This window comes from Nematolebias whitei, chromosome 14 (genome assembly GCF_014905685.2).
Source record: "Nematolebias whitei isolate Nwh7 chromosome 14, NemWhi1, whole genome shotgun sequence".
In the NCBI taxonomy this organism is placed as follows: domain Eukaryota; kingdom Metazoa; phylum Chordata; class Actinopteri; order Cyprinodontiformes; family Rivulidae; genus Nematolebias; species Nematolebias whitei.
This window is the reverse complement of record NC_056511.1, coordinates 42,927,918-42,954,949: the sequence shown is the minus strand read 5'-3', so window position 1 is coordinate 42,954,949 and position 27,032 is coordinate 42,927,918. Positions and strand designations below refer to the sequence as shown.

The window sequence follows — 27,032 nt, the reverse complement described above, 5'->3', positions numbered from 1 at the left end:
GCATTAGTTTCTACATATTTTATTTATTTTTATCCTTTTTAGCAGTTTAGCATTATCAAAGCTAATTTTTTTTTAGTTAGCAATTAGCGGTTAGCGAAGCTAACTTTGTGGTTAGCCGTGCCCTCCACTGGTGAAGTGGGAAATTCCAACAACGTCATGATGTGTCAAATACACCACAAGGAGGCCTCTGTCATCTGCTACATACAATAATTCATACATGACTACCAGCAATAAGAGTTTGATTTTAGAGACAATGAAGCATCAATTAACTGTCGGACATTTCACATGAAGATTAAATAAAAGTGGCACAAAGAGTGACGTTAATCACTTGTTTATCTGCTGATCACTTTCAGACAATGTTCAGTCCTAAACCAAACACCACAAGTTACACTGCTGCTGTTGAACATGAAGTGGAGACGCACCTTGAAATGGGCTGGACGCCTGCTGGGCCAGAGCGAGGTGCTCCTCTGTTAGATGGTAGATGGGCTGGTGCTGGTTGATCTCCACACTGGTGCATACATTACTATCACCGTGTAAGAAAAAGGTGAAGGCGCAGGACAGGTGCTCACTGCAGGAGAAAAAAGGAAAGTGTGAGAAATGTACAGATCATCTGTACTTAAATATACATTAATGTTGCAATGCCACACAATGAATAACACAAATGGAAAACAGGGTAGGGAGAGGAGTGACGGCAGCATCCAGACAATAAGCAGATCAGACTGTAGGGCTCATGTTCCTGCTCACAGAAGAAGAACAGTACGAGGTGGCTACGGCAGAGGTCTTTGAAACTGTTGTCAAAGGATAGAATATATCATCATGATATTCTGCTTCAATGTGACAAAGACTAGGACGGGAGCATGAAGCTAGAAATAGATACAGAGGGAAAAATACAAGCAGCTAATTCCCAAAGATCCAGTCCCCAGGCACAAACAGAGTAATATTGTGTATGCTGTTCAGGGTCAGGAGGGTGATCAGTCTTGCTTCGGGGAAACTAAACAGCCACTGGCCAAAAGGATGGACCAGCACAGAAGATCAACATCATCAGGTCTGAGGTCTACACTCATCTCCAGGCCAGCGGTCACTCTTTCAGGGATGAAGATGTTCACATCCTGGACAGAGAGGAACGATGGTTTGAGAGGAGTAAAGGAGGCCATCTTTGTGAAAATAACCCGTCCATCATTAAACAGGGGTGGAGGATCAACTGTTCCCCTCTTACAATGTTGTTATTGCTAGTATCACTCAGCCCCCTGTGAATAGCAAGTGGCCATCAGAGCACTAACGACCAATTGTTAGGCTGATGGTCCTCTTTTTTTTTTTTTTTTCCATTCAATTTTTATTTATACAGGTTAATTACAATGAGTCTCGGGGAATCGTTTACAAGAGACACCTGACCTTTTGCGTGTGAACAAATAGTTTAGGCTGTCAGCAGCAAACTGGTTGATCCACTATGAGAAGGTGCTATTTATAAGACTGAGTTTGTTGCAGCTCCTCAGACTGAAGAAGAACTTTGGATAAAAAAACTAAATGTTTCAACAAGAAGAATCAGTCCACAGGACCTGACTGTAACGTAGCAGCTAATCTGATGCCCATGTCAAAATGTTGTGATAGTTGGACCTTTTACAACAGACTATGATGAAATTGTGTTTTTCGTGGTTGACCCACAGGTTGTGCAGTACTAACGGTCAAAAAACAATGCTTTACAGGTGGTCGTGAGCCTTGTTAAGAGCAGGTGAGCCTCTGGCTGCTTCGTGTGTTGCTCAGTGTGTAAACAAAGGGGCAAGCCCCGACTGACCCCGGCTTTCTAGCCAATAAGCCCAGCAACAAAACAGTAACACACACACATAAAGACACCAGCTCTTCTGCTCACAACAACGCCGGTCTGTGCCAGTCTGACCGCAGCAGCAAACCAAGAAACTACAGAGGGAAATCAAGAAGGAGCAGGACGGATGGAGAGCAGCAGGGGCCACACTCAGCATATCGTCTGCAGGTTTACCTCCCTCTGCCAGCACACACACCTGCAGGAAGAGGCAGGAGACCGCACAAGTGACAAATGACTACACAATAAGAGATGCAGTAAATCTGAGAGTGGATCAAGGAGGGTTGCCTTCCCTGAGGATTTGATTAGGCAAATATCAGTCCTTTCTCCCCAACTGTGCTCCGACACACCTTCCTGTAGACGATTAAAGGGCCCTGCATACTCCATCCGAAGCCGAACGGTCATTGCGCAGTCACGTGGTTGCGAATATCAAGTTCTCACACACACCTTTCATAGTCCATGAGACACAGATGAGGAGCTCCAGGGAAACCCCTCCTTCTGTAATATATGTCACTGCACTGGTTTCTACCCACCAGTCTCCACTTCGTCCCTGCACGAGCCGTTTGGCTACAAATCTGTCGTGAAGAAAGCACCACACTTTTCAGCAGACAGACCCCTCCGTGCACAATGTCTGCACGATCCCCATCCAGGAGGTTTTGACCATTTCACTAATTTAGTGTGTTCAGAAAGAGTCGTTCAGACGAATGGCAGAGCGCATTTCTGCACCGACAAACACGCCCACAAACTTCTGACCAGTCACACAACACTTGGTGCATACGCCTGTGGGAAAACGTTCAGCCTTGCATCGAGAGAGTCGAGCCACGAGCAAACTCTGGCTGATCAAGAAACATAAAGGATGGATGAATGTTTGTCAAATGAGTTTATAGAAAACATTTTAAAGCTAGCTCGCAAACTCCACCCAGAAAGGCCCCTGGACCAGGTTTTGAACCAGCGACCTTCTCGTTGAGAGGCAGCAGCTCTACCAGTTGCGATTTTCAACTAGCAAAACAGTTTTTATTAAATACCTGAAACTCAGCAGCTTGACGGCAAATGTTGCAGAAAACTAACAACAACAACAACAACAACGCTTGTAATTAAGCATCATATCTGTAAAGCCTGATACCATGTTTAGTGTGCAACATTTAAAAAAATAATTTCTCCCATTATTCAAACATTTGTATTTCAGTGTTAAGAGGTTTATACTAGAGATGCACTGATCCGATATTAGTATCGGTATCGAAAAAATTAATTGCTTGGGTATTTGTGACAATATGATCGATCCATAAAGACAGGAGCCGATTGATGTTTATTTTAAATATCTGCCAAACAAGCTAGTGAAGCTGTTGTTTTTTCCTCTTATTTCAGATCCTTTATTATTTATTGTACATTATATTTAGAATTCCTGAACCATTTGAAACGTTTGTCGAAGTTAATTTTTTCCATATTTAACCAAAGTTGTCAACCCATTGTTTTGTCAGTTTCAGTATCTTTAGTATTATTTATTTTACATTGGATGTTACACTCATAACCGCACTGACTGAACAAATTGAAGTTGTGTTGTTTTTACATGTTTGCCCAGGCTTGTGAAGCTACTGGTGTGCTGTACTGGTGCAGAGTGTTCAATAAATGTGTATTCAGTACATTCAGGACTGTGTTAAAAAAAAATGTTCAAGTTAATTCAGCGCTGTTTTTCTGTATCAGATTGATACCTGATTGGTATCGATCTGATTCAAAGCCTCAGATATCGGTATCGGAAGTGAAAAAAGTGGATTCGTGTATTCCTAGTTTATACACAGCATTTGCTGTTAAGTAGCAGAGATAAAGTTTTTATGTGGAGTAGCAGCGAGCAGATTTGTTTAAGACTTTCAAAATCTCCAAACCTTTTACTGCTTTTATTTATCTACATACGATGTGCGTTGTCGCGACATGCTCTTTTACTTAGGAGAATCTGAAATGAACAAATAAAATAAATAAATGGAAAGTCACTGACAAAGCGATATTTGTGTTTGACATGGAAAATACACACGTTGAAATCGTACATGCAGCAACCTATTAATAAAATACTGATCGACAGTCACGTATTTATTTTTATTTATGAGCCATTCAAAGACGAAACGGTGCAATAAACCACGAAACGTGAGGTTCATTATAAATAAAGCACCAGACCGAGTCTCAGGCAGACTCTGTTCAATCCTCACTCGTTGGTAAGTTGAAAGATTACAAAAATTATTAAGTTTATCCACTTTGTTGATTTGGATTGCTTTAAAACAATAAACACCAGCAAAAAAATGAAATCCCACGGAACATTTGTTTTCATAACCTTCATGCCCAACGGGCCAGAATTTACACAGTGGCCACCAGCTGATAATTACTCTATAAAATGTCACCGCCTGCCCCGTTGGAGTACTTAACACTTGAACTGAGCACATGGCTGATTAACACTTTCTTCTTTTTGTCAATACGCTAAACCTTTTATTTAAGTGTACTGGTATTTCAATCTAAAACCACGGCTAACTTACCATTAGTTATCTGGCAGTGGAGTAAAATTATTAATTACTTGACCTTTACAATGTTAAAGTGTGCCATCTACTCAGCATATTATTGTGTTAAAGCTGGAAAGCCTTTAGAGAGGGACACGTTGTTTTAACTTCGAAGCTGCACATTAATAGTGTTAGATTAAGGCATATTAATTTATTGCATTTTTAAATCAAAATCGACTTTTTTCACAGGCTTGGCTCCATTTGTGCACATAAGTGTTGCTGCACTCATTTATGTGCACAGTACAGAATTTGCCAGCAAATGCAAGTAATAATTACTGTGCAAAAAACAAAAAAAAAACTACGGTTGCACTAATGTTGAGCTCTGCTCTGACACCCAGACTGGCAAATGACACCCATTCTTTACACTCCCATTAGCAAAAGAGCAGAGCAAAGCATTTAGAGAACTCCTCATCTCTTCTTGACGTTTTCTGTGGTTAAACTGCCAAGCATGGCTGGTGGAAGGTCACATGAGCTCCTTAAACCAATTATTGTTAATGAGCTAATCAATAACAGGCTGAAATTACACTTTCTTGGTGTTTTAGTTAAGATTTTAAAAGGTGCAAAAAGAATACTCAGATCAGTTTTGGTCTCTCTTAAATCCTTATTTCACTTTTCGCAACTTCTATGATTAGTTGTGGACGTGATTTCAGTATCTAACTGAAAAACACTGTAGATTAAAAAAGAGACATCTGGGGTGAGCTACTGGCTCAAAAAGCAAAGGTGATTTTGTTCAAAAGGTGTGTCCCAGCAGCTCCAGTCCAAGCACAGTAAACTACAATTAATTTGGTACCACCTGATGCTAGATATAGGAAGCAGAGACATATTTGATGAAAGGAAAACTTGCAAAGCTGCATGTGACTGTGTTAATCTGTAGGAAGTAAAGAAAAGCTCCGGTGCAGCTGACCAGCACCTCGTTCTACGGTTTGTGTAGACGCATGGTAGAAAGAGAAGGGGAAGTTGACCTCAAGACTAGCAAGCAACTGCAAGCACTCGACTAGACGTGCCGGTGTGTTCTGCAGCATCTACAAAAACAGCACTCCCTGGATGACGAGCAAACAAAGCCTGACGCCACACATTCTGACGCTGCACGATCCAGTGAGCTTGTGGGGTTCGGGGTGGAGGGCTGCCATCTGTGGCTCAGCAGGCAGAAGTACAGTCCAGCTCTCAAACACACACTCATACCAAACTGGAATCACCCTCTTTACAATTGTAATCACACAGCTTTAAACCTCAAAGTCAAATGGGAGGTTGGGAAGATTATCTGACACACCAGCTGTGGACATTTAAACATTAAGCTCGCCTCTAGGAAAATGACTTAAAATAATGTTACGCAACACTGATTATAACCTTAAACTCTTCCAGTAATTTATTTTCGTGTTCCTGCATCTCTAAAAGCAATCCCTGCTGAGTATTTGAATGTATGAAAAGAGCAACAAATGTCATGAGGCTTGTGATCAGTGTCCAGCCAAGTTCGAGGTGCATCAACAGCAGCGCCTGACGCATCTCATCACCTACGCCTCGTGCACAGGGGGAGCGGGAGTTACCCAAGCTTGTGCAGGGACAAAGTACAGTCCTGTCGGATCCGTTGGCATGTTTGCGTGCGCAACAGTGCTCCCTGTGCTCTCCGCAAAAGCCAAGACTTCCACAAACATGAAAACGCGCAGCGCTCTTCGGCAAACAAGCTCGCGCGCTGCAGCACGTGGGAAACACGAAGAGGAACCGAGCAGCTGCCAAGCGTGGTGGGCAAGTGTGTGAGATGGCTGAGAACAGACCAGTCTAGATGCTGAGAAACCACAGCGCTGATTAATGACGACTTTATTACTTTCCTTGGAGCTGCAGCGCAGGCGGTGAACTTATAGTCCATTTATAAAGCTACAATAAACTCATGATTAGACTAAGAATTAGAACTAGAAGCAGGGGCTAAAAACACATAAAAAGAAGTCGTTTTTACTGAACTTTTTAACATCGACAGCTACTTCCTTTTAATTGTGAAAAATGTAGTGTCGTTAAATCTACTGACCCATAAAAAAGCAGAGCTGCAGTGGAACGAGCAGCTAGACCAACAGAGATGCTTCCAGTTCGACTGAAGCAACGCATTTCACCTTATGCAGTGATTATTGTGAATTAAATCAGTGCCAGCAACTGTTTAAAAAAGTTTTGAAGTAGATGATAGTATTTTTTTTTTTTTAAATATTCAGCACAAATTGAAAGAGCCTGTTTAAGAATCAAACAACGCTTTAAACTGAAGACTAAATGAAACCAAAGCAGAAAAGGGGGTCAGCGTCACCAAGAGGTTGGAAGGTACCAGAACAGGATGTGAATGTGGAGAACAGTACTGGAGAATAAAAAGATGGAACCGCAGAATTACACGCGTGTGACACGTGACACGTGGAGAGAGCTACTGTTGCCTCTGTGCTGGCTCAGGATGTGAAGATTCAACGAGTCCGCTGCTTCCTTAGACAACAGAACTTTACTAATTGACTTTTCATGTATGTTCCTGTTCAGAGCCCTGAGACGACTTCTGCTGCGACTTGGAGCTACAGAAATAAACAGAAGTGAAGTGAATAAAAGTTGGAGTGATGTCCTGACAAAATTTAGTGAAAGTTCACATCCTGGCTGCATGGGTTTATTTATTTTTGTCAGATTACATAACATTAAGGGAGGTGGGGTCAAGGGGCTTGACATGATAAACTTTTTGGAAAAAGCTCAATGAAATAAACTGACTAGACTGCGGCTGCATAATAAATATTCTGGCAACCGTGCATATCATCTCATATTTCTTCTATTTTAAGGCTGGTCTAATTGCAAACATACTTCAGAAAAGTGGAATTCACTGTACTAAAACTGTAGGAGACTGGGTGGTGACTCAAACTTGACTCAAAATTGTAAATGCACAAATTTCAGTTGCAGACGCACTTGTTTTTGTGTGACCAAGTGCCCAGTGAGCTTTGCGGCAGCTTTCTGCACCAACATTTTTCTCTTTTTGGTATGCGCAGCATGGAAATCTGCATTCTAGGCTGTTCACCAACTAGTCGCCAGCTGTCACAGCTCAGAGACACTATTTTAAAGGGACAGTCCGACTTCAAATAGCTGACATCTTTGTGTTTTGAGTGACCCGTTACTTAGGCCCATTGCAGTTTCAATGTCCTGTCAAACACTAGTAACAGCTATCAAGGGTATCTGATTTTAGATAAAGGCTGTTCGTGAAAGACCAAAAGTGCCTGCAGGTTTTTACAGGCAACTGTTTTCCAAGATCACCTGAAAATTCTCCAAGTTCAAATGTCCATCTCAGCAACAACATTTATTTATTAACCTTTATTTAACCAGGCAAATCCCATTGAGATCACAGATCTCTTTTGCAAAGGAGGCCTGGGCCTGAAGGCAGCATTTAGTATTATATTTGAAGAGCAAAAGGGCAATATCAAACATTTATTCCATAAGGTCTTAGAATACATCTCAATTAACTTAAATAAGCCATGAATATTTATTTATTTATTTAAACCTTTATTTTACCAGGAAAGAAAGCCATTGACATTATTACAGTGGTCTCTCGCTACTTCACGGTTCGTTTATCGTGGACTCGCTCCATCGCAGTTTTTCAAAATAAGACTGGACATGACACACAATTGGCCGATTGACGGATGAGCCGCACGATCAGCACGAAATTTGTATTTAAAATAAATTATTTTAAATTATTTAGCACCTGCTGCACCTCTGTGCAGCCCACACTGCAGGAGAAACTTCCGCCTGCAGCTCCTCCTTCCTCCTCTGCGATCTCGGTTCTGCTGCAGAGAAGTGGGCGTGGCCAAGAGCGCAACGTGCAACCGTGGCTGAGAGGAGGCAGAGAGCTGGAGTCATGACATTCTGTGCTCTTTTAGAGAGTTTCAAGTTTAGAAACATTGTTTAGAATATTGACAGAGTGTGGGAAGGGGTTTAAACACCTTTATATATATATATATATATATATATAATAAAATAAACTACAACTTACTACTTGTACTGCTATTCCTACTTTGCAGTTTTTCGCTCATCACGGGGCTTCAGGGTACAGATCCCTCGCGATAAGAGGGACAACTGTAATCTCTTTAACAAGGATGGACTGGGAAATATAAACCAGTGTTTCCCCTACCATTATCCAAGGAGGGCACCCCACCCTGTCAACAGAACTGAGCGCCCTGCCTATCAAAATGTCCAATGCTCCCCCACCTCGTCAACAAGAAGATACAGATGTAGCGCTAAGCTAGTGGCGTGTAATACACACCCATTAGCTAAGAAGATACAGAGGTAGCGCTCCGCTTCTCACACGCCTTCCCCCCTGCAAAAATTCCTGAAGAGATGAGTGCCAAGGCTGTGACCTAGGGGAAACGTGAACTGTGGGTAATTGTCTCCAAAGTTAAATGAGTTATTAGTGGGAGGTGTGTATCAGTGGTGCACAGCTCTTTGCTGACTTCTTTCCAGCACAGAAACATTATCACCCACCTTCTGCCTCAGCAGATCTCAACTCGCTTTACTTAAAATTTTTAATTTTGCCTGAGGATTTTCAGGAACTCCCCAGGGGTGTTTATTCGCAATGTGTTTGTTGCACCTGCCTCAAAACTCGGGTTCTCAGGTATTTTATAATGTCACATTCCCTGCAGCGAGTTTGCACTTCAAAAAAAAAAAAAAAGGCCAAACTCCAAGCTGTGTGCAGAGTACAACAGCAGACTGTGAATCCCTGCAATTAAAAACCCAACCTGTCTGTCGCATGAGCTGATGCACACAGAAATCACACGCATTTCACATTGTTGCCATTTTGTTTTTTTTCGTCCACAGCTATTACGTTAGCAGCATGCATCATTTCCAGTATTAGACCAAAAAAAACATACAGTTGGTGGCTCCACGTGTAAGTTAGTGAGTTAAAAAGCCTTCAGAACAGCTTGTCAGAACATTATGTTCGTTCATCAGATTTGTGGGATCTCACTTGAGATTCTCCTGTGCCTCTCTGGGTGTCTTGTCATCTTGTCGGCTGCTGTCACAGCCTGAGAAAACAGCCACAAGATCATTTAATCATCTTTCTTCTGTTGCCTCCTTTCCTCCCACTCCTCTCCGCTCTTCGGCTATTAACTGGAAAATGGCTGGGGCTGCTTTCTGATCCACTCTCGTTTATCTCCTCTTTCCGCCGCGCAGTGTTCGTTCACTCCGATTGTCCACGGAGGCTCCTCTGCGCTCAATCCATCTGCTGCAAACAGAGGGTTACAGCTTGGTAAGGAAACAAGGTGATCCAGTGAAGATGTGAAGCAGAGCCACATCAGCACTCACGGGCGTGAGGAGACGGAGCAGCGGTGACCTGTGCAGTGGCAGCGAGGAAGGACCCAAGTGGTAGAAGAGGTGGGGTCAAGTGGGGCTAAACTCCTCCATCACCGAGTCAGCTGCTACGTAGCACCTTGTGACCGCTTTTATATACATTTCTCCTGGTGACATTCTTAGTAAGTGTTAAATTCCTGCGACATCCTTGTCCATTTAACAAACTTCAAGACTTTATCAATAAATCTAGTTGGGTTTTTTTTGTGTTGGCAACATTAATTTACTGTGATCAAATGACGATGACAACAGCGGAGGAGGAAAACAAGGCTTTTCTTCCTGAATGGGACAATTAGTATGCGAACAACAACATCTCATTAAATTCTACACTATCTGTATCCAGGCCTGCCAGCAGACACATTTATGGCATTTTGTTATAGCAAACACTAACAAAGGCAGTTGCCATGTAAACCTAAAGGGACATCATTCAGTTTTTTTATCCTGCTTTCTAAGTTGTAATAAATAATGTCCCTATAATTCTTTCCATCATGGGATTTTGGTGCTCCAGGCCCATTTTTTTGCATTAGCAACACTTTCACAGAATTACAGTTTGTTGTTTATCCACTTTTGTAGCATGAATTGATCCTGTTCTCTGAATGTGCTCACTGATGACAATTATTCCCCAGCATCTGGCATGATGTTCTGGTCGTCCTACTCGTTTGCCTTGAGCTAAGTTTTCTCTAATTATTTCAACGTGTCGTTAAACTGGTTTTGTCGCCGCTTCTGAAAAAGAAAAAAAAAAAAACCTGTCAGGACAGTAAAAAGTACTCGTGAAAGCTCAGCTTCCTGGGCTGGCACCGTACACATCTACAATTTCAAAGGTAAAGTGAAACTTGATCTGGGCTGAGTCAAAAGTCGACAGCAGGCCACAGATCACAGGGTGGAGGTGGATAAAAAAGAAAGTAGCTGCAGAACTGCAACATTCCTCAGATATCTGTAGGGCTCGGCTGCCGGCGCTCCAAGAACTGACCTTCCGTTTAGCCGACTACACGTCCTCTACACTTCCTCTGAGAAAAAGAGAAGCACTCCTGACTGTTTTGCTGTAGTTTACAGTCGTCATTTCTAATTTGCCTTGTGCATAAATATCTGCCACTGGCGGCAGCTCGTTATTGTGATCTGGGGCATGGAAGCGTGTTTTGACTGATCACGTGCTGCTGCAGTGACGAGGCGTGCTGGCACGGCCACGGTTTCTGGCAACACATTACCAAACAAGATTTCTGGAAATAACGCTTACAGTAATAGGACACAGCACGAGCACGAGTGATTTATTTTTACTACAAACACTGATATGAGAGACTTATTAAGAAACCCGTTGGGCCTTTTCAGGAAACGAGCAAAGGGGCAATGTTTGTTTAAGTTGGGAACAAACAGAAAACCTTCGCCATATTAAAACTAGTTGAGGTACAAAAACCAATAACAGTCTAAGAGGAAAAAAGAGCAGCGCATGGAAAACAGCAGTGAACCAGAGAACACATTTCCAGGGTGATATATAATCTCTCCTACTGTCTCGCCACCTGACCACTGGGAGACAACAGCCCCGTCTGCTGCCAAAGAGACACAAACACAAAAACACACACTGTGCAGCGACACACACCAGTTAAAGCACCAGCATGTGATTTCTACAGGAGACTGGATGCTGGGGAAGAAAAAAAACCACCAGTAAAACTCTCCGGCTCCTGCTCTTTCACACATGCACAACTCCATTACTTTGAATTGATTTCCCTTTGCCACAAATAGAGAGGAGGCGGAACGCTTTTATAAACGTCAGATTAAAACTTGGAAGGAGGAACAGGAAGAGATAGGGAAGCATGTCCGTAAAAAGAAGAGAAACCCGATCCACCGACGCCCGGTCAAAACCACACGGAGCGGAATAAAGATAATTCTGACCCGGACGGCGGGTCAGGTTTCAGGTGGCTTCTCCGTTCAGGCTGCGTCACGCACTAAAATCACCTGCTGTCAGTCAACAAGTCTGCCTGATGCGGATAGCTTTACCCTTCTTTAAAATATATTTGTTTTGTTAAGCTCATATGTGCATTCACAGAATCGCTTCGTTACTGAATCACAGCTCTGGTGCAGCGTTTGTTGGACACTGCTGTGGTGTGTTCTGTAAACACTGAGATAAACAGACATGTTGTTCACACGTGTGCGCAACACAAGAACTACCGGAGTTTCCACCGTACATGTCGCATCAGTCCAAATATGTCTAATGAAGAGGAAAAAACACGTAAATACGTCGCTCCGCCGTATAAGTCGCATCTATTACGCGTCACCGCTGACAAAATGTGGGCCGGTGTTGTGCCAAAGATCGATGGGCTGCCAAATGGCGGCCGTGGGAGCGTACACGGGAGAACTTTAACAAGAATTTAACAAGATTAACAATTAAAAACTATAATTTGTTTGCTCGACATTATAGTAAAGGTGCGTCTCTGTTGAACTTTAACTTAATAAATGCACTTCAATGGTCAAATCAGCTGCATTTCTCCGGGGCGGCGCAGCAAAAATGAAGCTGATGTGACGGTTGCTCCAGGTGAGCTGACGAAGGAAGCAGGCTACGGAAAGCCGATTGTGTCATTAATAGCCGCTTTTACCTATTACATGACACAACGGCATGCCATACTACTCGAGTGCCATCTAGCAGCTGAAAACGGTAGTGTTCAGTACTTTCAGTCAGAATGATTGAAAACAGTCATATCTCAGCCATAAATTGGATTATAAATATGGGAAAAAATCCACAAATATGTCGCGGGGCATGCAAACTACGCAAAAAAAGTGCGACTTTTAGGTTGAAAAATACGATATGTATTCATCTCTAAAATCCCATTCAACAATTTACACTTACAGATAATATTGTTCATGTTTTTACTGACACAAACAAGGTTTTTAACTCAAATAAAACACCCACATCTACTGCATTTTCAAAAAAGTTCCTGATAAGTACGAAATCAACTGCTACAAATACTACATAAACAATTATATCCGCTCGTCCGTTACAGAAGCAGAATAAATTATAAGAAATTTAACTTAATGCCGACGTGTGAGTTTTGCGTTTTCAGCCTGATCTGGAAACCAAAACTGAAACCTGCAGTTTTTATTTTCTTGCACCCGAGTTTCCAGTTTCTTAAACTTGAGGCTTTTTAATTAATCTACAGAGACAAAGTGAAAAGACTGAAAACGCACCGAAAAGGATTAGCTTTAAATCATCCATCTGTCTGAACCTCTAGATTAAAAGGCACTACCACAGGAATCACAGTTTCTTAGAAAAGGACAGAAATGAAGGGAGGAGTTCGGAATGAGGGAGTGACGCCTGCTGGATTAAATCTGACGACTGCTTCAGACGTTTACTCGGCCTCGTGGTGTGCCACAACCTTCGAAGGAAAAAATCTCTCCCTGCTGCTGCCCACAAATTTCACTGCGGACACCAAAGCGGGTTTCCTCAGAGCAACAATACATAAAAACACAATAACGCCTGTTAACTTTGTGCTCCCGGAGTCTCTTGCTGGCATTAGAGGAAACGAGGAAAGCATTCAGGGGTAGAAAATATTGACTCTTAAAAGGTGCAAGAAGTTTTTATTCTCACGGACAACATTCCTAATCTCTTTCTCACTGAATGCAATGCCAGAAAGTCAGAACAATTTATCTACAGGAACTAATGACTTTTTTCCTCATGTACTGGCATGTTTAAATATTATTTAACCAAATGTATATAAAGAATAAGAGATGCACTTTGGCTAACAGCCTAAAGGGGCTTGTACAAACTGCAGTGTTTCTGAAATCAGTGGTACCAAAGAGCTTGTTTGAAACATTAGGAGGAACAAGTAACATTAATAATCCATAACTGTGCAGAAGTTAAGCTGTGAATTGTATAAATAATAAATATTGGGATTCTCCTTTAAGAGCCATATTTATCTTTTGGACAGGCTCTCTCCAGCAACATGATATATCCAGAGCGCCACGTCATGTGGTCCCGTCTCCAAACAGTTCCTGTTGCTACAGCGACTGACGAAGTATAAGCAAAATCAAGGGGGTTAAGAGTTGAAAACCGGGGGCAGCTGTCGACTTGCGCTGCTGCTTTGTTTGCACAGTCGCATGCAACGTGTACCGTCGGCACTTTCTCCTGTCTGCAGCACTTGCGCCTCACACCAGCAGTTCAATAACGAGAAGCTCGTGAGCAAGCTGCAGGGCCGCCCTCTTGCATGTTGATCATCGATGAGCATGTTTGTGTACCCATCTCCTTGTGTGTCCGTGTTGTGCTGGGAGCAGCGAGGGGATAAATTTAGCATTTTAGCCCCCGTCTGGAGGCAGTGGCCCTTTATCCCGCTCTGTCCTACTTATCGGAGTGCAGCTCCCTGCTCTCGCCTGCCACCGGGACTCGCACATTAACCTATCAGCGTTCCACAACGATCACCGCAGCTCTTTGTTACAGGAAGCAGACCTCTGCATGCGTGCGTTCACGCAGACATATCTGTGAATGTTTAAACATGTTTAATGTGTAATCTAAGTTGTTGCACAGTAGCCTCATTTTTGAACAGCTTGATGCGTTAATGCTTCTTCCCATCAGACAACAGCAGCAACGAAACGCACAACAGAACACGCACATATGTAAATATAGCAGCGCAGCAATCTGAGGCTCCAGTGATTGCACAGCAGTTGGAATACATTACACATCTTGTAAATAATACGTCAACGCCACAACACATGCCAAGCAAATCTACAACAAAAACACCCCGTCCTTTTGGTCCAAATCAAACGGAGACATCAAAGCAGGCAGAATTTAACGTTGCTCTGAATTTCACTGACGCAGCCAATTAGGAACAAGTTGACAAGTTGGTCTGCCTGAAGGCGACCAATAGACCATCAGCATCCCGCTTCGCCTTGAAAACGCACAATCCCAGGGTGCATTTCCCTGCTGCCATAACAACCGAGAGGAGCTCTCCCTTGCTCGTTCCCACACTCCCACCCTCCCTTGTGCTCTCTCCTTCTCTCTGTGTCTGGGTCTACCTAGCTGTGGAAGGTTGGCAGAAAACAGCGGAGCTGCACATCTCGGAGCCGCCTGTCCTCCAGACAAAGAGAATTAGCAGCAGCTGACTCAACACGGCTGCACAGATCATGTCAAACAACAACCACGGCTTACAGGTGGCTCCAGTGTTTCCAGTAAGGACTTCTGACAATCGTGAAAACAAACAAGCATACGAGGGGGTCGCATAATTGGTTAATTAAAATACAAACTCAAACAATTAGCATTAAAAAAGAAGCAAATTGGAATCGATTGGTATTTTACTGGTTTTAGAACTTGACATTTTAAATTGCTGTGTACTGCTTACCAAAGACAACAGGCGGAATGGAGAAACATTGAAGGGGAGGGGGGGGAGAGATGATGTAAGTGTTTGAGCCCAGGCTGAGGTCTGGGGGTTGAGGTTATGAACACTGTCAGATGACTACACCCCCCACCAACTGGTGGCTTCGGATGCTGCGCACGAGTTTTTGGACGATCAGTGAGCGTCCGATGTTTTCCACCTGCAACCACGATTTGAGCTGCGCACCCAAAGACTGTTCCTTTACTGTTCATCATATCTGGCTGTCAAACACGTGGACATGATTTTAAACCAGCGGGATAATAATTCAAGCAAACAGAGAGTGTGTATTAATTTTAAAGCTGTCAAAATAAGTTAAATGCCTAAGATTTTAACCATTACCTTGCACCACAAGCTGAAGGAATGTTACAGCCAGAGTCATTTGTTTTGTCATCTTCACTACATATCTGATTATTATTTCTTAATGCTTCGAGTGTGTGTGTGTGTATGCATGTGCACCAGGTGTTTGTTACCTTTTTAAGAACTTATTTGGTATATTCACCATCCTTATCGAGACCGATGGTCCTTATGGGGACCAAAACCCAGTTTTAAAGCCCAGCTCAGTTCTGAACCTCATTTTTGAGTCAAGGGTTAGGTTTTGAACTAAAGTGCGAGTTGAATCCAAGTTAGGGTTAGGTACGTACTGGTAATGGTTAAGTTCAGTGCAAAGGTCAGGGTTAGTCTACAGAAATGAATGGAAGTAAACCTCATGTCCTAATAAATGATAGAAATACAAGCCTGTGTGTGGGTGTCCAAGTATACCTCAAAAAACATGCGCAGAGCAACTTTTGCTCCACGGAGAACAAGCTTGCAGCCACAGACATACGTATATACGTCTGTGGCTGCAGCAGGAGGAATATGAATATATCGATCAGTGACTTCCTGGTAGGTTACTGAATTTTTTTACACTAAAGGAGAGACTGAGGACGTGTGATGAAGTTCTTCTGAGGATGTTCAAGTCTGACACTGAAGATGTCTTTAGTGGTTTTAATGCACAGGAGGAAGGTGATCATAGCAATCAGTGACATTTCCTTGTAGGCTACTGTATTATTATGTTTTAACCAGCTGTGTTAAAGGCGTTGTTCAGAAAAAGCATGTACTGTACATATATGTGTATGTTACTGGTACATATTAAATTAAAAGTAAAAAAAAAACTTTGTTTAAATGTGTCCTGTTACAGCGTGGACACCAGCGGCTTATACACAAGCGCGGCTTATATATGTACACGTTTTTTAATTTAATTTATTTAGTGTGCGCAGCTTATATTAGGGTGCACTCTAGAGACCAGCAATTATGTTAATATAAGTTGGACATGGCATGAAGTAGGGGTGACAGTCACTATTTTTTCCCCAGACTGAGAAAATAAAGGCACTTCAGTTTGAGTACTTGCGTAGTAATACAGCGTAGCTATAGAATTTATACTTAAACGTTACACATTGACTTTAGAAACACATTTATTTCATTGACAACACAGCAAACAGTCTGCTGTCTTAGTATCTGTGTTTATCTAAAAATATCTACATTTGGACATTTTGTTAATTTTTTACCGATTACTTTCAAAGTGGAAGAGGAAATGACGTCATTAAGCATGAAAGTGATATTGTGGTTTGAAGTATGGAGGTGCTTTTATGAGTAAAAGTATAAGGACACCACTATCATCAAGGTTGCAAGATATTCCTAAAATCACTGGGGAAAATAAACTGGAAAAAACCAGCAAATTCAGTCTACGATTACAGTAGTCCCTCGCTACTTTGCGGTTTGTTTATCGCGGACTCACTCTATCGCGGTTTTTAAAATAAGATTGGAAATGACACAATGGCTGACTGATGGATGAGCCGCACGATTGGCATGTAATTTTTATTTAAAATAAATTATTTTAAATTATTTAGCACCTGTTGCACATTTGGGCAGCCCATACTGCAGGATAAACTTCCTCCTGCAGCTGATCAGCTGTTCACCTGCATGATCAGCTGTTTGCCGTGCAGAGCGGAGAAATGGGCGTGGCCAAGAGCGCTTGCAGGTGGCAAAGAGCAGAGGAGGCAGGGAGCTGAAATCATGACATTCTGTCTCTTTTAATGCATTTAGAGTTTAGAAACATTGTTTAGAATATTGCAAGAGTGTGGGAAGCGTTTAAAACGCATATATATATATATATATATAAACTACTACTTACTACTTGTACTAATATTACTACTTCATGGTCTTCAGTGTATCCCCCCATGATAAACGAGGGACTACTGTACTCACGTTTTATTTATGTTAAAACTAAACCCTAATCTCAAAGATGTTTTCACTCGGTCACTGTTCCAGGTTCTTTCAAGTACCAGTTAGTATCTGCTACAACATTACAGATTACAGACAGGATTCTCTGCTCAGAAGTTTGGTAAAATTACCACCTACAAACAAACAAAAAGCTGTTGTATTAGAGCCATAAAAAGACGCACGCAGACAGAAAGAGGCGTCTCTTTTACGGTTTTGCAGCGCTTTGATAGTCAAACATCCATGCGTGTTTGTGGCATAGCAGATCGCGCCAAAGGAGAGGAAAAACATCAATGACGACAGCAGAGACTCAGGGTGGTTGCACCACTATTTATAACCTGCCCAGTCTGCTTTGTGACAGCAGAGGGGGATGGAGGGAAGAGCGGAGGAAGACGGAGAGAAGCAGACACACAGGCGGAGGGCGGCCTGCGAATTCCAGAGAGGAAAAGACCGTTCTATTGTTTTTCCCCATGATATGGATCCTGTGTAATCAGAGTACAGAGTAAAAAGGCCACACAGCATAGGAAAAATGCCTGTCCAAAGATAAAGTCATCATATTTGAGCATCATTACTAATTTTCTATATTCTTGTGTTTTATTTTATTATTGTACAATGCAAATAAAAAGTATACTTTGAAAAGCTCATGTCACTGTTTACAGGCAATGTAAAGCTGATAATAGAGAAACAAACCACCTTACATTGTATTATTACAGCCTTAAGGGAATTGTGGCACTTTTTTTGGCTGTAGTATGGACGGCAAAGTTACTTTATCTAAGGATAAACTGACTTACTGTCTATGATTAAATGATTAACAAATCCCAGAAAAGGGGAATGCCCAAAGGGAAAGTTCAGGTCAGGAGTTCCTGGATGGAGACCTCACACCCTTAGGTCAAGTCAATGCTGTAGGGACTGGATTCTCTGTGAAGAAAGTGAAGAATCAGCGCAGTGTCGTGTGTTTGCATCAGGGGGTCCTCGAGGATGGTTTGACCACAGGGAGCCGCCTTGCTTTGGAAACCGTCGCAACCTGCCTGGTTGCAGGAAAAAGCAAAATGGCAACAGACCCAGGCGGCAGCAGACATGAGACCTTGGACCGAAGTCCTGGAGAATGGAACAAAGCGTGGGTGGCCGGAGCTGGGAGGCCAGTGACCTTTCACCTCCACTGCGCAGTACGAACAACAGACGGGGCAGGAAAGACTCGGTGTGATACAGCTGAGGGTTCAGCTTAAAACCTTTGCCACATGCTGGATGTTAAAACCAATACTACAGTTCATCACCTGCTAAGGCAACAAGGCGATTAAGTTTTGTGTGTGTGCATTTGTCTACTGGCAAAAATCTCATGAATCACTGGATATACTTGAATTAAATTCTCAGAAAGTACACACTTCATGTATCTACGACTGAATAACTTTCAGTCGGCCTGATTCCAGGTGGCTGCCACAACTAGGCAACATTGAAAACAAAAAGTTGGCTATAACTCAATCAGGTTGACGGATATTAACATAAAATATCATGTAGTAGTAACCGAGTGTCCTCCTCAACTTATCACACAAAATCACTTTTTAAAACATTGCCAATCAGAATCAACTCTGTTTGCAAAAATATATCATGAACCACTGGATAGGTTTTAATGAAATTTAGAGAATAAAATCCCAGGGTGTACATTTACAGCTGATTAACTTTTGAGTCAACCCTACGTAAGATATCCACCACAGCCAATGGTCCCTAGGAAACACAAAAACGCTTAACAGCCAGTTTTACAGATACTGAGCCACAAGTTGATGTGGTAGTACTAGTAGCCGTGAGGGATCCATTCATACTATAAGCACCAAACATTGCGCAACATGTTTGCTACTCACTGTGGCATTAACTTAAGAGTCAACACAGTCTGTTTAGCAATGCAATTCATGAACTACTTAACAGAATTTTGTAAAATCAATAAAAGTAAACATTGGATGTACATGTACTAGGCAAATCAATTAATTCAAGACGGCTGCCACAGTTAATAAACCTTAGCCAAAACAAAAATAGCTCGAACTTAAGTTTAAATTACAGCTCAAGCTAAATTTGGTGTGATAGCATCACTGGTTATACCTACATATACTGAGTGCTAACCTGTCATTAGATCTATTGCATTACAAGATTTGACCAAAAGATACAACTGTCTCTTTTCATCTTAAATTAATTTTGTTTAACACTGGTATAAAACGCAGAAGAGGATGTACACTGCTTTAAGGAATGTCAAGCCTTTCATTTATAAGAATTAAAGACTTGAGAATATTGTTGTGTTCATAATTTATATAAAGGAAATGCAAAGATGGCCTAAATAGCACAGTGGTATGCAAACACAAACACAGAGCTGGAAGGTGGCTGGTTGGAAAGTAAATAAACCGGTTCAATTCTAGACTTTCCCCTCCACACAAACACACAAGCACAATGCAACAACCTTGCAGCGGTTACATTTACGCACACGTTAAACCTGAGGGCGCCTTTCAATTTAAAAGAACTTTTCCAAGCAAAAATTTACAAGCGCCTCCGTTTGAGCTCCTTAATGAAATCTGTGCGTTCAGTGTGGAGACAGAACGAGCAGAAGAAGTCAACTAAGGGTCTGCGCAGGCCACCGTTTCTTTACTACGAGTGCTGCATGTGTTATCAATAAACCCAGACACCGACTGCAAGAACCCCAGCTCAGCAGATAGTGGTGGACGATGATGCCTCAGCTGCAAACACTTAGAAACAGCAGCGATATGAGGCAGACACTCACACCACGACAGCACCACTTTATAATTCTAATACCACAACTTTTATGTGCTTTAAAATGTACTTTTGAGCTGATCTGCACGATTAGAACCGAGGCCGCTCCAGCCTCTTCTGAAAGCAGATTTGTTCCCGTCTAATGCTTGTGGTCGTTTCGGCAGATAAAAAATAGCCAACGTGCACTCCATTAAAAACAAATCTGAAGAGAATAACAAGCGAGTGGCATGCATTTATCTGCGAGGCTAACAAAACGTGTAAACAGCAGCCAACAGCTCTAAGCAGTAAACCGTGACTGGTTGGATTCTGACATATTTCAGCTTTATCAGCCATGACTGGAGTGACGTGTTAGTCAAATTTGTGCACAAGCCACAGGAAGATATGTGCCACAACAGACGGTCTCACCACAACTCATGAGTGAAACGGTTAAAGTGCAAATGACACCTCCGCAGTTGTAGTAAGGTAGACACAATTATTTTCATGCACATGAGCTGTTATTTCAGTTGAGTAATGCAACACTCCATGTACAGCTAATTGTAATACAAGTGAGCAGAACATGCTCGCAACAAAAAACTAGCTTGTAAAAAATCCATAGCATGCAGCGTCTTGAATAAGAGCGCTCCTGTGGCCTGATGCACCCGTCGTACTGTGAAGACAGGATAGAATTTCTGATCAAATACCATCCTAAAAATATTTAGGACTACTCCTTGAATAATAAATAAATAAAAGCCAAGCAAAAACGAACTCCTGGAACTTGTTCATCAACATGCTTCGAACACCGACAGCTTTCTCTGCTTCAACCAGATTTAGTTGCATTGTTTTTTAATCTGGTTGTGGCATTTTACCAGCCGTTTCCGACATGTATCGTATGGCTTTACGTATTATTTAATCTGAGAAGATCGCCTCATCGCTCCAGTTATTCTTAAACAATTATTTATAGTTTTTTCTCCAACTACACATTCTTACAAAATGCTGAAACATCCATTCCGCACCACTAGAGGGCAAGAACGCTCACACTAACGTTATATTAAAATACAGAGAAAGAGCAAGCTCAGCTTTGTTAAAAGTTTCTCCTGAACGGTTTTATCCTTTTATTTTTATTTATTTATTCATAATTATTGTTTCTTCTTGCGGCTGCTCCCTTCTTCAGGTCACACAATGAACTCGAACGAAGACTTGTCAATTGTTTTTACACTGGCTGTCCTTCCTGACACAACCACTGACCCCCGAGCCACCACAGCCCTGTGTGTGGAGCAGAGAGCTCACATCGAGGGCGCCTGGGGGAGAAGATGGTGGGAGTTAAGGGCCTTGCTCATGGGCCAGAGTGGGGAAAATAAGGATGGAGGCAGGTGTGGGCGTTTCACCTTTCCCACCTTCATTTTGATGGCCGTCTGGTGACCTTCCGATCACAAGCTCCCCTTGTGTACCTTCTGCGCCACCACTGCCCCATTTTATCTTTTTATACTGCTTAAATTACTTGTGAAATAGAGTTTGAATGAGGCTGCAGCTGGCGACTCAAAATTGTGAGAAAACTTGGACGTTTCCAGTGCTTTAAAACCTGGTGACCACAGATCCATATGGCCTCGCTTTGAGCAGACATTTTTGAAAATCGTGGCTTATTTTTGTGTCCATGGCTCGTGGCTGCCTTCTTGGCCTTGCACCATATTTGCCGTGTACCTCTCTCTACACCACGTCTGGCTTGGCTCAAATTTATAACTTTGGCAGCTGCCCCCAACATTATGACTTAATTTACTGGAGTAGACTTTGGAAGAAGACGGGCACAATTAGACCAGTTTAATGTTTACATTCTGAACATGTGTTTTTTTCCAACCTGGACATTTGCCTCCCATCGTTTCTGTCGGAGAGCTTCCGTAACTTTAGCGCTCTTCAGTCAAGTTGGAGATGCCCACTACAAAATTCAGGTGGGTTCAAAAGGGCCTTGAGATAAATTCTGTTCAAAAACTCAGAGCTGCACACCTCTGCAACTCGTGCATGGAAAATTGTGAATCCCAGTGAGGACACTCTGGAGACTCCCTCATGAATGCTGCCACAGTCCGGTAAGATACCACTTTTATTAACATTTTCAGCACAACATCAAAGTTTAATGATAACAGCATCAGGAAGAAGTGAAACAGACCAGAACAAACGTGGAAAATCATCTTTAGTGTATTGTTTTGGTTTTCTGCTGCCTCATTGTTCCTGAGAAGCTCATTTTCCCAGTTCACCTTTTTGACTTTTTGTTGTTTTTTCCCAATGAAAACTCAAATTATGTGTCGGCGAGAGATGCAGTGGAAAATCTCAGTATTAAATATATCTGGATTAGTGTAGACGATGCCTAATTAATCTGACGCACGTTAAAGGGGTGAGGGGAATCAGAGTGTTTGTGTCACTAATTCAATAAGTATTATTGTAAACAAGTATATCTTTCTTTACACGTGTTTTCGCAGCATCTGAGCCAAATCAAGGAGAAAACACTTGAGTTGAAGATTCTGTTCTCCGTACACAATTTACAACCGCGCCAATCCGCAAACATTATGTTGAAAACAACACGTCAGCTGTTGTTTTAACGTATTTCTCAAAGTGGCAGGTTATGAGAAAAATGTAGCTCCATAAGAATAAAGCGTCACGAAAGGATCTGCAGCTCGTCTCACATTCAGTGGGAAAGAAAAGGCATCTTCTGCTGAAGCAAAAGGCGTTTACTGGAAACTATGGAATTAAGTGGCAATCATTTTTATAATTTAAATTATTTTATTCATTTATTATCAATATGAATCAATTCATTAATTATCGTTCAATAATTGTTTAACAGTTCTGAAAACAGTATTTCAGCTTCTTTTACCCATTATTATTTACTCACCAGGACGCACTTGGCACGTTAACGTCACGTCTTGAGACGATGCATGTAAAACCTTCATCTTCATTTATTTTTGTGGCCTACTTCGTCTTCCTCCTTTAATTTCCCACTATCTGATTTGGAGCCTTGAAAAAGAACCATTTCTACATGAATGTGGTTCAACTCTAAAGGTTTACATTCCTGGAGCCACTGACGCTGCCCATCGTGTGTGATCAGAAGGGCACAGCTTAATTTATAGTTCAATGAAATTAACTTCGTCGTCTTGGAAGCTTTTAAGCAGCACATCATGTTTGTTACATCACCAGCTGTTTGACTTGTGCATAAAAATTACTACTTTGAATTTAATGCGACGAGGTCGAGGTCATGCCATTTTAAAGCATGAAAACACCAAAACTAAATTAAATTTATGGTGGGGAAACATATTTTTCATTGCTGTTTATTTACTAGTGCTGTAGGTTCAACTTGCTGCTGCTCAACACCAACAGTATTTAAAAACAACATAAATATGGCTAACGGACAGGAAATCGTCACCTGGTATTTATTTATATTTATTATCTGCCTGAATATGGTGAATATTATGAGGGAGTGATGGTGCAGAGGTTAGAGAAGGTGGGCCTGTGATGGGAAGGTCGCTGGTACGACTCCCTGGACCGACAACATGAAAATGTGGGTGGAAAGGGTGAAACACCCACACCTGCCTCCTACCCCACTCTGGGCCCTTGAGCAAGGCCCTTACCCCCATCATCTTCTCCCCCAGGCGTCCTAGATGCAGCTCTCTGCTCCACACAGAGGGCTGTGGTAGCGCGGTGTCTGTGGTTGTGTCAGGAAGGACATCCAGCGTAAAAACAATCACCAACTGTTCGTACGAGATAATTTTCTGTGGCAACCTCTGAAGAAGAGAGCAGCCGAAAGAAAGAAGAAACTAAAATCTGCCTGAATCCCGAGCAGTCGTAAAGTAATTATTTTGTCAAATGCACAGTGAGCGCAGAACCCTTGAATGAAAGTGTTAGTTTAAGAGCGTTAAAGTGTAGCTCTGCGCGTCCGCTCAGGTCCCTGCGCTGCGTCAGGTCACGTCGCAGCCAAACACCAACAACACGGACAAGAAGAAGAGAATCTGAAGAACTACGACACAGAACCGGTCCAGCGTACCTCTTGTTGATGGGCTTCTCGTGCTTCTCGTAGGGTTTGACGAACCACTTGCCGATGCGAACAAAGCTGCGGTTCATGAGGCAGCGCTCCAGCAAGTTGTGGATGGCTTTGAACAGCAGAGTGCGACACTCGTAGGAAAGGCCGTTCTCCCACTGACCATCGTCCTCGGCTAGAAAACAGAAAGAGACGGGTTCAGACGTGTGAGCAGAGAGGAGCTTTCAAGGTTTTCAGCCCCACTTTTAAAAGCACACCACTGAGAAGTGACTGGCCAAACAACGTCAAGGCTGGGAGCGCTCCAAAACTGCAGGAAAAGGCTGCACGTGATCAGATGGCACTAACGAGGCCATTCATCAGCGTTTACAAGACGACATACGGGAGCGCCAACTGTCATCTGAAGCCTATTGTCACATTTGTATTGTAGCAAGATGTAATACGAGTTTACAACCCAGCATTATCCTGTTCAGATTAAAAAGTCACACATGAAAAAGATTAAATTAGTTGAATTTCTCCATCAGTGCACAACTACCAGTTTGTTGAATTTATAAACACCGATAAATCAATTATATGCCTACATTTGAAACCTACTTCTGTAAATAACTGAGTTCTTGTCCTGATGCATGCTCAATAATCCAGGTAGAAACATCTAAAAAAGTTCACAAAACAAAACAAGCAAACAAACAAAAAGATAAGCTAATTAAGCTACTATTATTTATGGTTAAAATAAATTGTGTGTCTAAATATTCTAAATACGTGGTCCCAAAAGGACCACGTATTTTTTGTTTGTTTTTTTTTGAACGTCCAGAGAACCAGTTAACTTTTTTAGAACTGAGTACTTGGTTAACACGGCTGTGAATAGTCGGCATAACAACTACCACAACGTTTATGAATTTATCTCAACGCTTGTTTCCTCAATGTTTCAACAGGAATGACAGGATTTTCTCTCAACCTTTACAACTCCTCACATGCATCCATCAAGTTCCAGTCTGAGCTACCGTTTTAAACGTTCGTGGTAGAAAGATCTGATTTCCCCAACAGTTCCGCTCATTTTTCTCCTGGTGCTTTGCGGTTTTAGGAAATTGTGTTTTAGGTAAAATCCTTAAAGAAAACGTGTTAACCTCGTTTTGCCACAGTTTTGTTCATGTAGCAGGGAAACACCACCTGATGGATATCTACTTTACCCGTGTGTGGAAACTAGCACCTGCGTGTGCCAGCGTGCTGCCTTCACTGTATCAATTAACGCATTTAAGCATATTTCACATTTTAGAACTTAATTGTTGTCGTTTTTTAATATATTTTTTATATTCTCTGTTATTTTTTATATCTTGTGATTCCTTGTGTATGTTCCTTTGTACTGAAACTCTGGCACAACAATTTCCTGCGGGATCAATAAAGTTCTATCTTGTTTCATTATGTGGAAAATGTTAACAGTTAAATCAATTACATTTAAATAGTAAAAATTCATCAAAAATATATAAAGAATGTAAATACAGTTCATAAGTATAGTGTTAGAAGGGTTTCATTTATATTATAAACAGGCCTTTTTGGACCACATATTTAGATGTTTAAATTATTTTAATCATAAATAATAGTAGCTTAATTATCTTAATTTGTCCGGCTGGAGTTGGCACTTTATTTTGAATTATAAGTTATAAGTCCCTGTTCACATTTTATTTTGTGGAGTACTTTAAAATGGCAACGTTAGCTGTTCAAAATAAACAAACTAAACTAAGATTGCCAATTTTTGGTTTTTGAATTAAAAGTTGTCATTTAGATCAATGAAATAATCAGAAAAAGATTATTGATTGTGGCAATTCTACACAGCTGTGGTTCTCAACATTTACCGTTTGTTAATGTTCACTAAAAACAAATGGCTCCGATCTGCCGAGTGAGATGTTCAGAACACTTGCGAGGTGTTTTTAAAAACATTTTCTGAAATGAAAACCATTGAGTCAGCTGTGACATCATGAGATGTTACGTAAATGATGACAAATGAGTGAAACAAAGAGTAGAAACCTGCTGCTGCAGATGTTCTTTCTCTCACTGAAGTTACAATATGAGGGTTTAAGAATGAGAAAGAGCAGAAAATCATTGGTTCAACACTAATCCATTTTTGTTTACAGTGAACAAGAGAAACACAAGTAAAGAACTGTATTTTACTGCTGAAAGAAGAAGACGCCGCTGGAGCATTTGCAAACAAATGGAACATAAAAGGAAGTAAAAATAAGGTCCCAAGTAGGAGCATTATGTTAGTGCTCAGACAGCGAGCGTCATGAATGTAACGGAGTATGATAACATATCTGATGTGATGAACACCCCCGCGTTGGACGCTGACATGGTTGTGCCTCAGACTGCTTGAGTCTAGTCTCAGGTGATGCAGTAAAAACAAGAGCCAGGTCAGTGACGGTACCTGCATGGTACTGGTGAGAAATACTCACGCAGGCTGTCTGTTATAAAAGCATGCTGCCTTTAAGCCCAACTGAAACGAAGCACTCCTTCACACACGCAGGCCTGTAAACATACATGACTTTTCAAAGTTGAAAACTTTCCATGGCAACTAACAAGAATGCATGGGATTTAACAGGAATAAAGCTGGAGGTTGGTCCTTAAAGTGGATTTTAAATAGCGTTGGAAAAATACATTATAGCATAACCTTGGCAAAAACTACAAAACTTCATTAGTGCATGATGCAATAAGAGCTGCCGCATCAGACAAATGATCAACGGTCACCTGAGCATGTAGGGACAGATGTGAATAGTAACGTGTGCAGCTACAGCGTGCGCTCTCAGTGGCTGAACTTGGCAAAAGGGCCTGGTCTTCCTCCGCTCCTGTAACCTGGAACACCTTGCAACAAGATCCGACGCCGTCCTCTTTGACCTCTCCGAGGGCTTTTAAACAAGGTCAGTGCAAAAATCAATGCAATGTTTTTAGTGTTTTACCCCGTTTCATAACGCAGCTTCATTTTATTTTGTTTT

At 41.8% G+C, this 27,032-nt stretch overlaps 1 protein-coding gene across 1 annotated transcript in view; it reads right to left on the bottom strand.

Annotated features, from left to right (window-relative positions):
* Positions 1-27,032, bottom strand: part of med13a (mediator complex subunit 13a) — a gene marked incomplete in the record, with an annotated part of 94,925 nt that overhangs the window by 46,700 nt on the left and 21,193 nt on the right. The window contains 2 exon segments of the mRNA XM_037688133.1: positions 423-568; positions 24,061-24,229. Coding sequence (XP_037544061.1) covers positions 423-568; positions 24,061-24,229 — 315 coding nt within the window.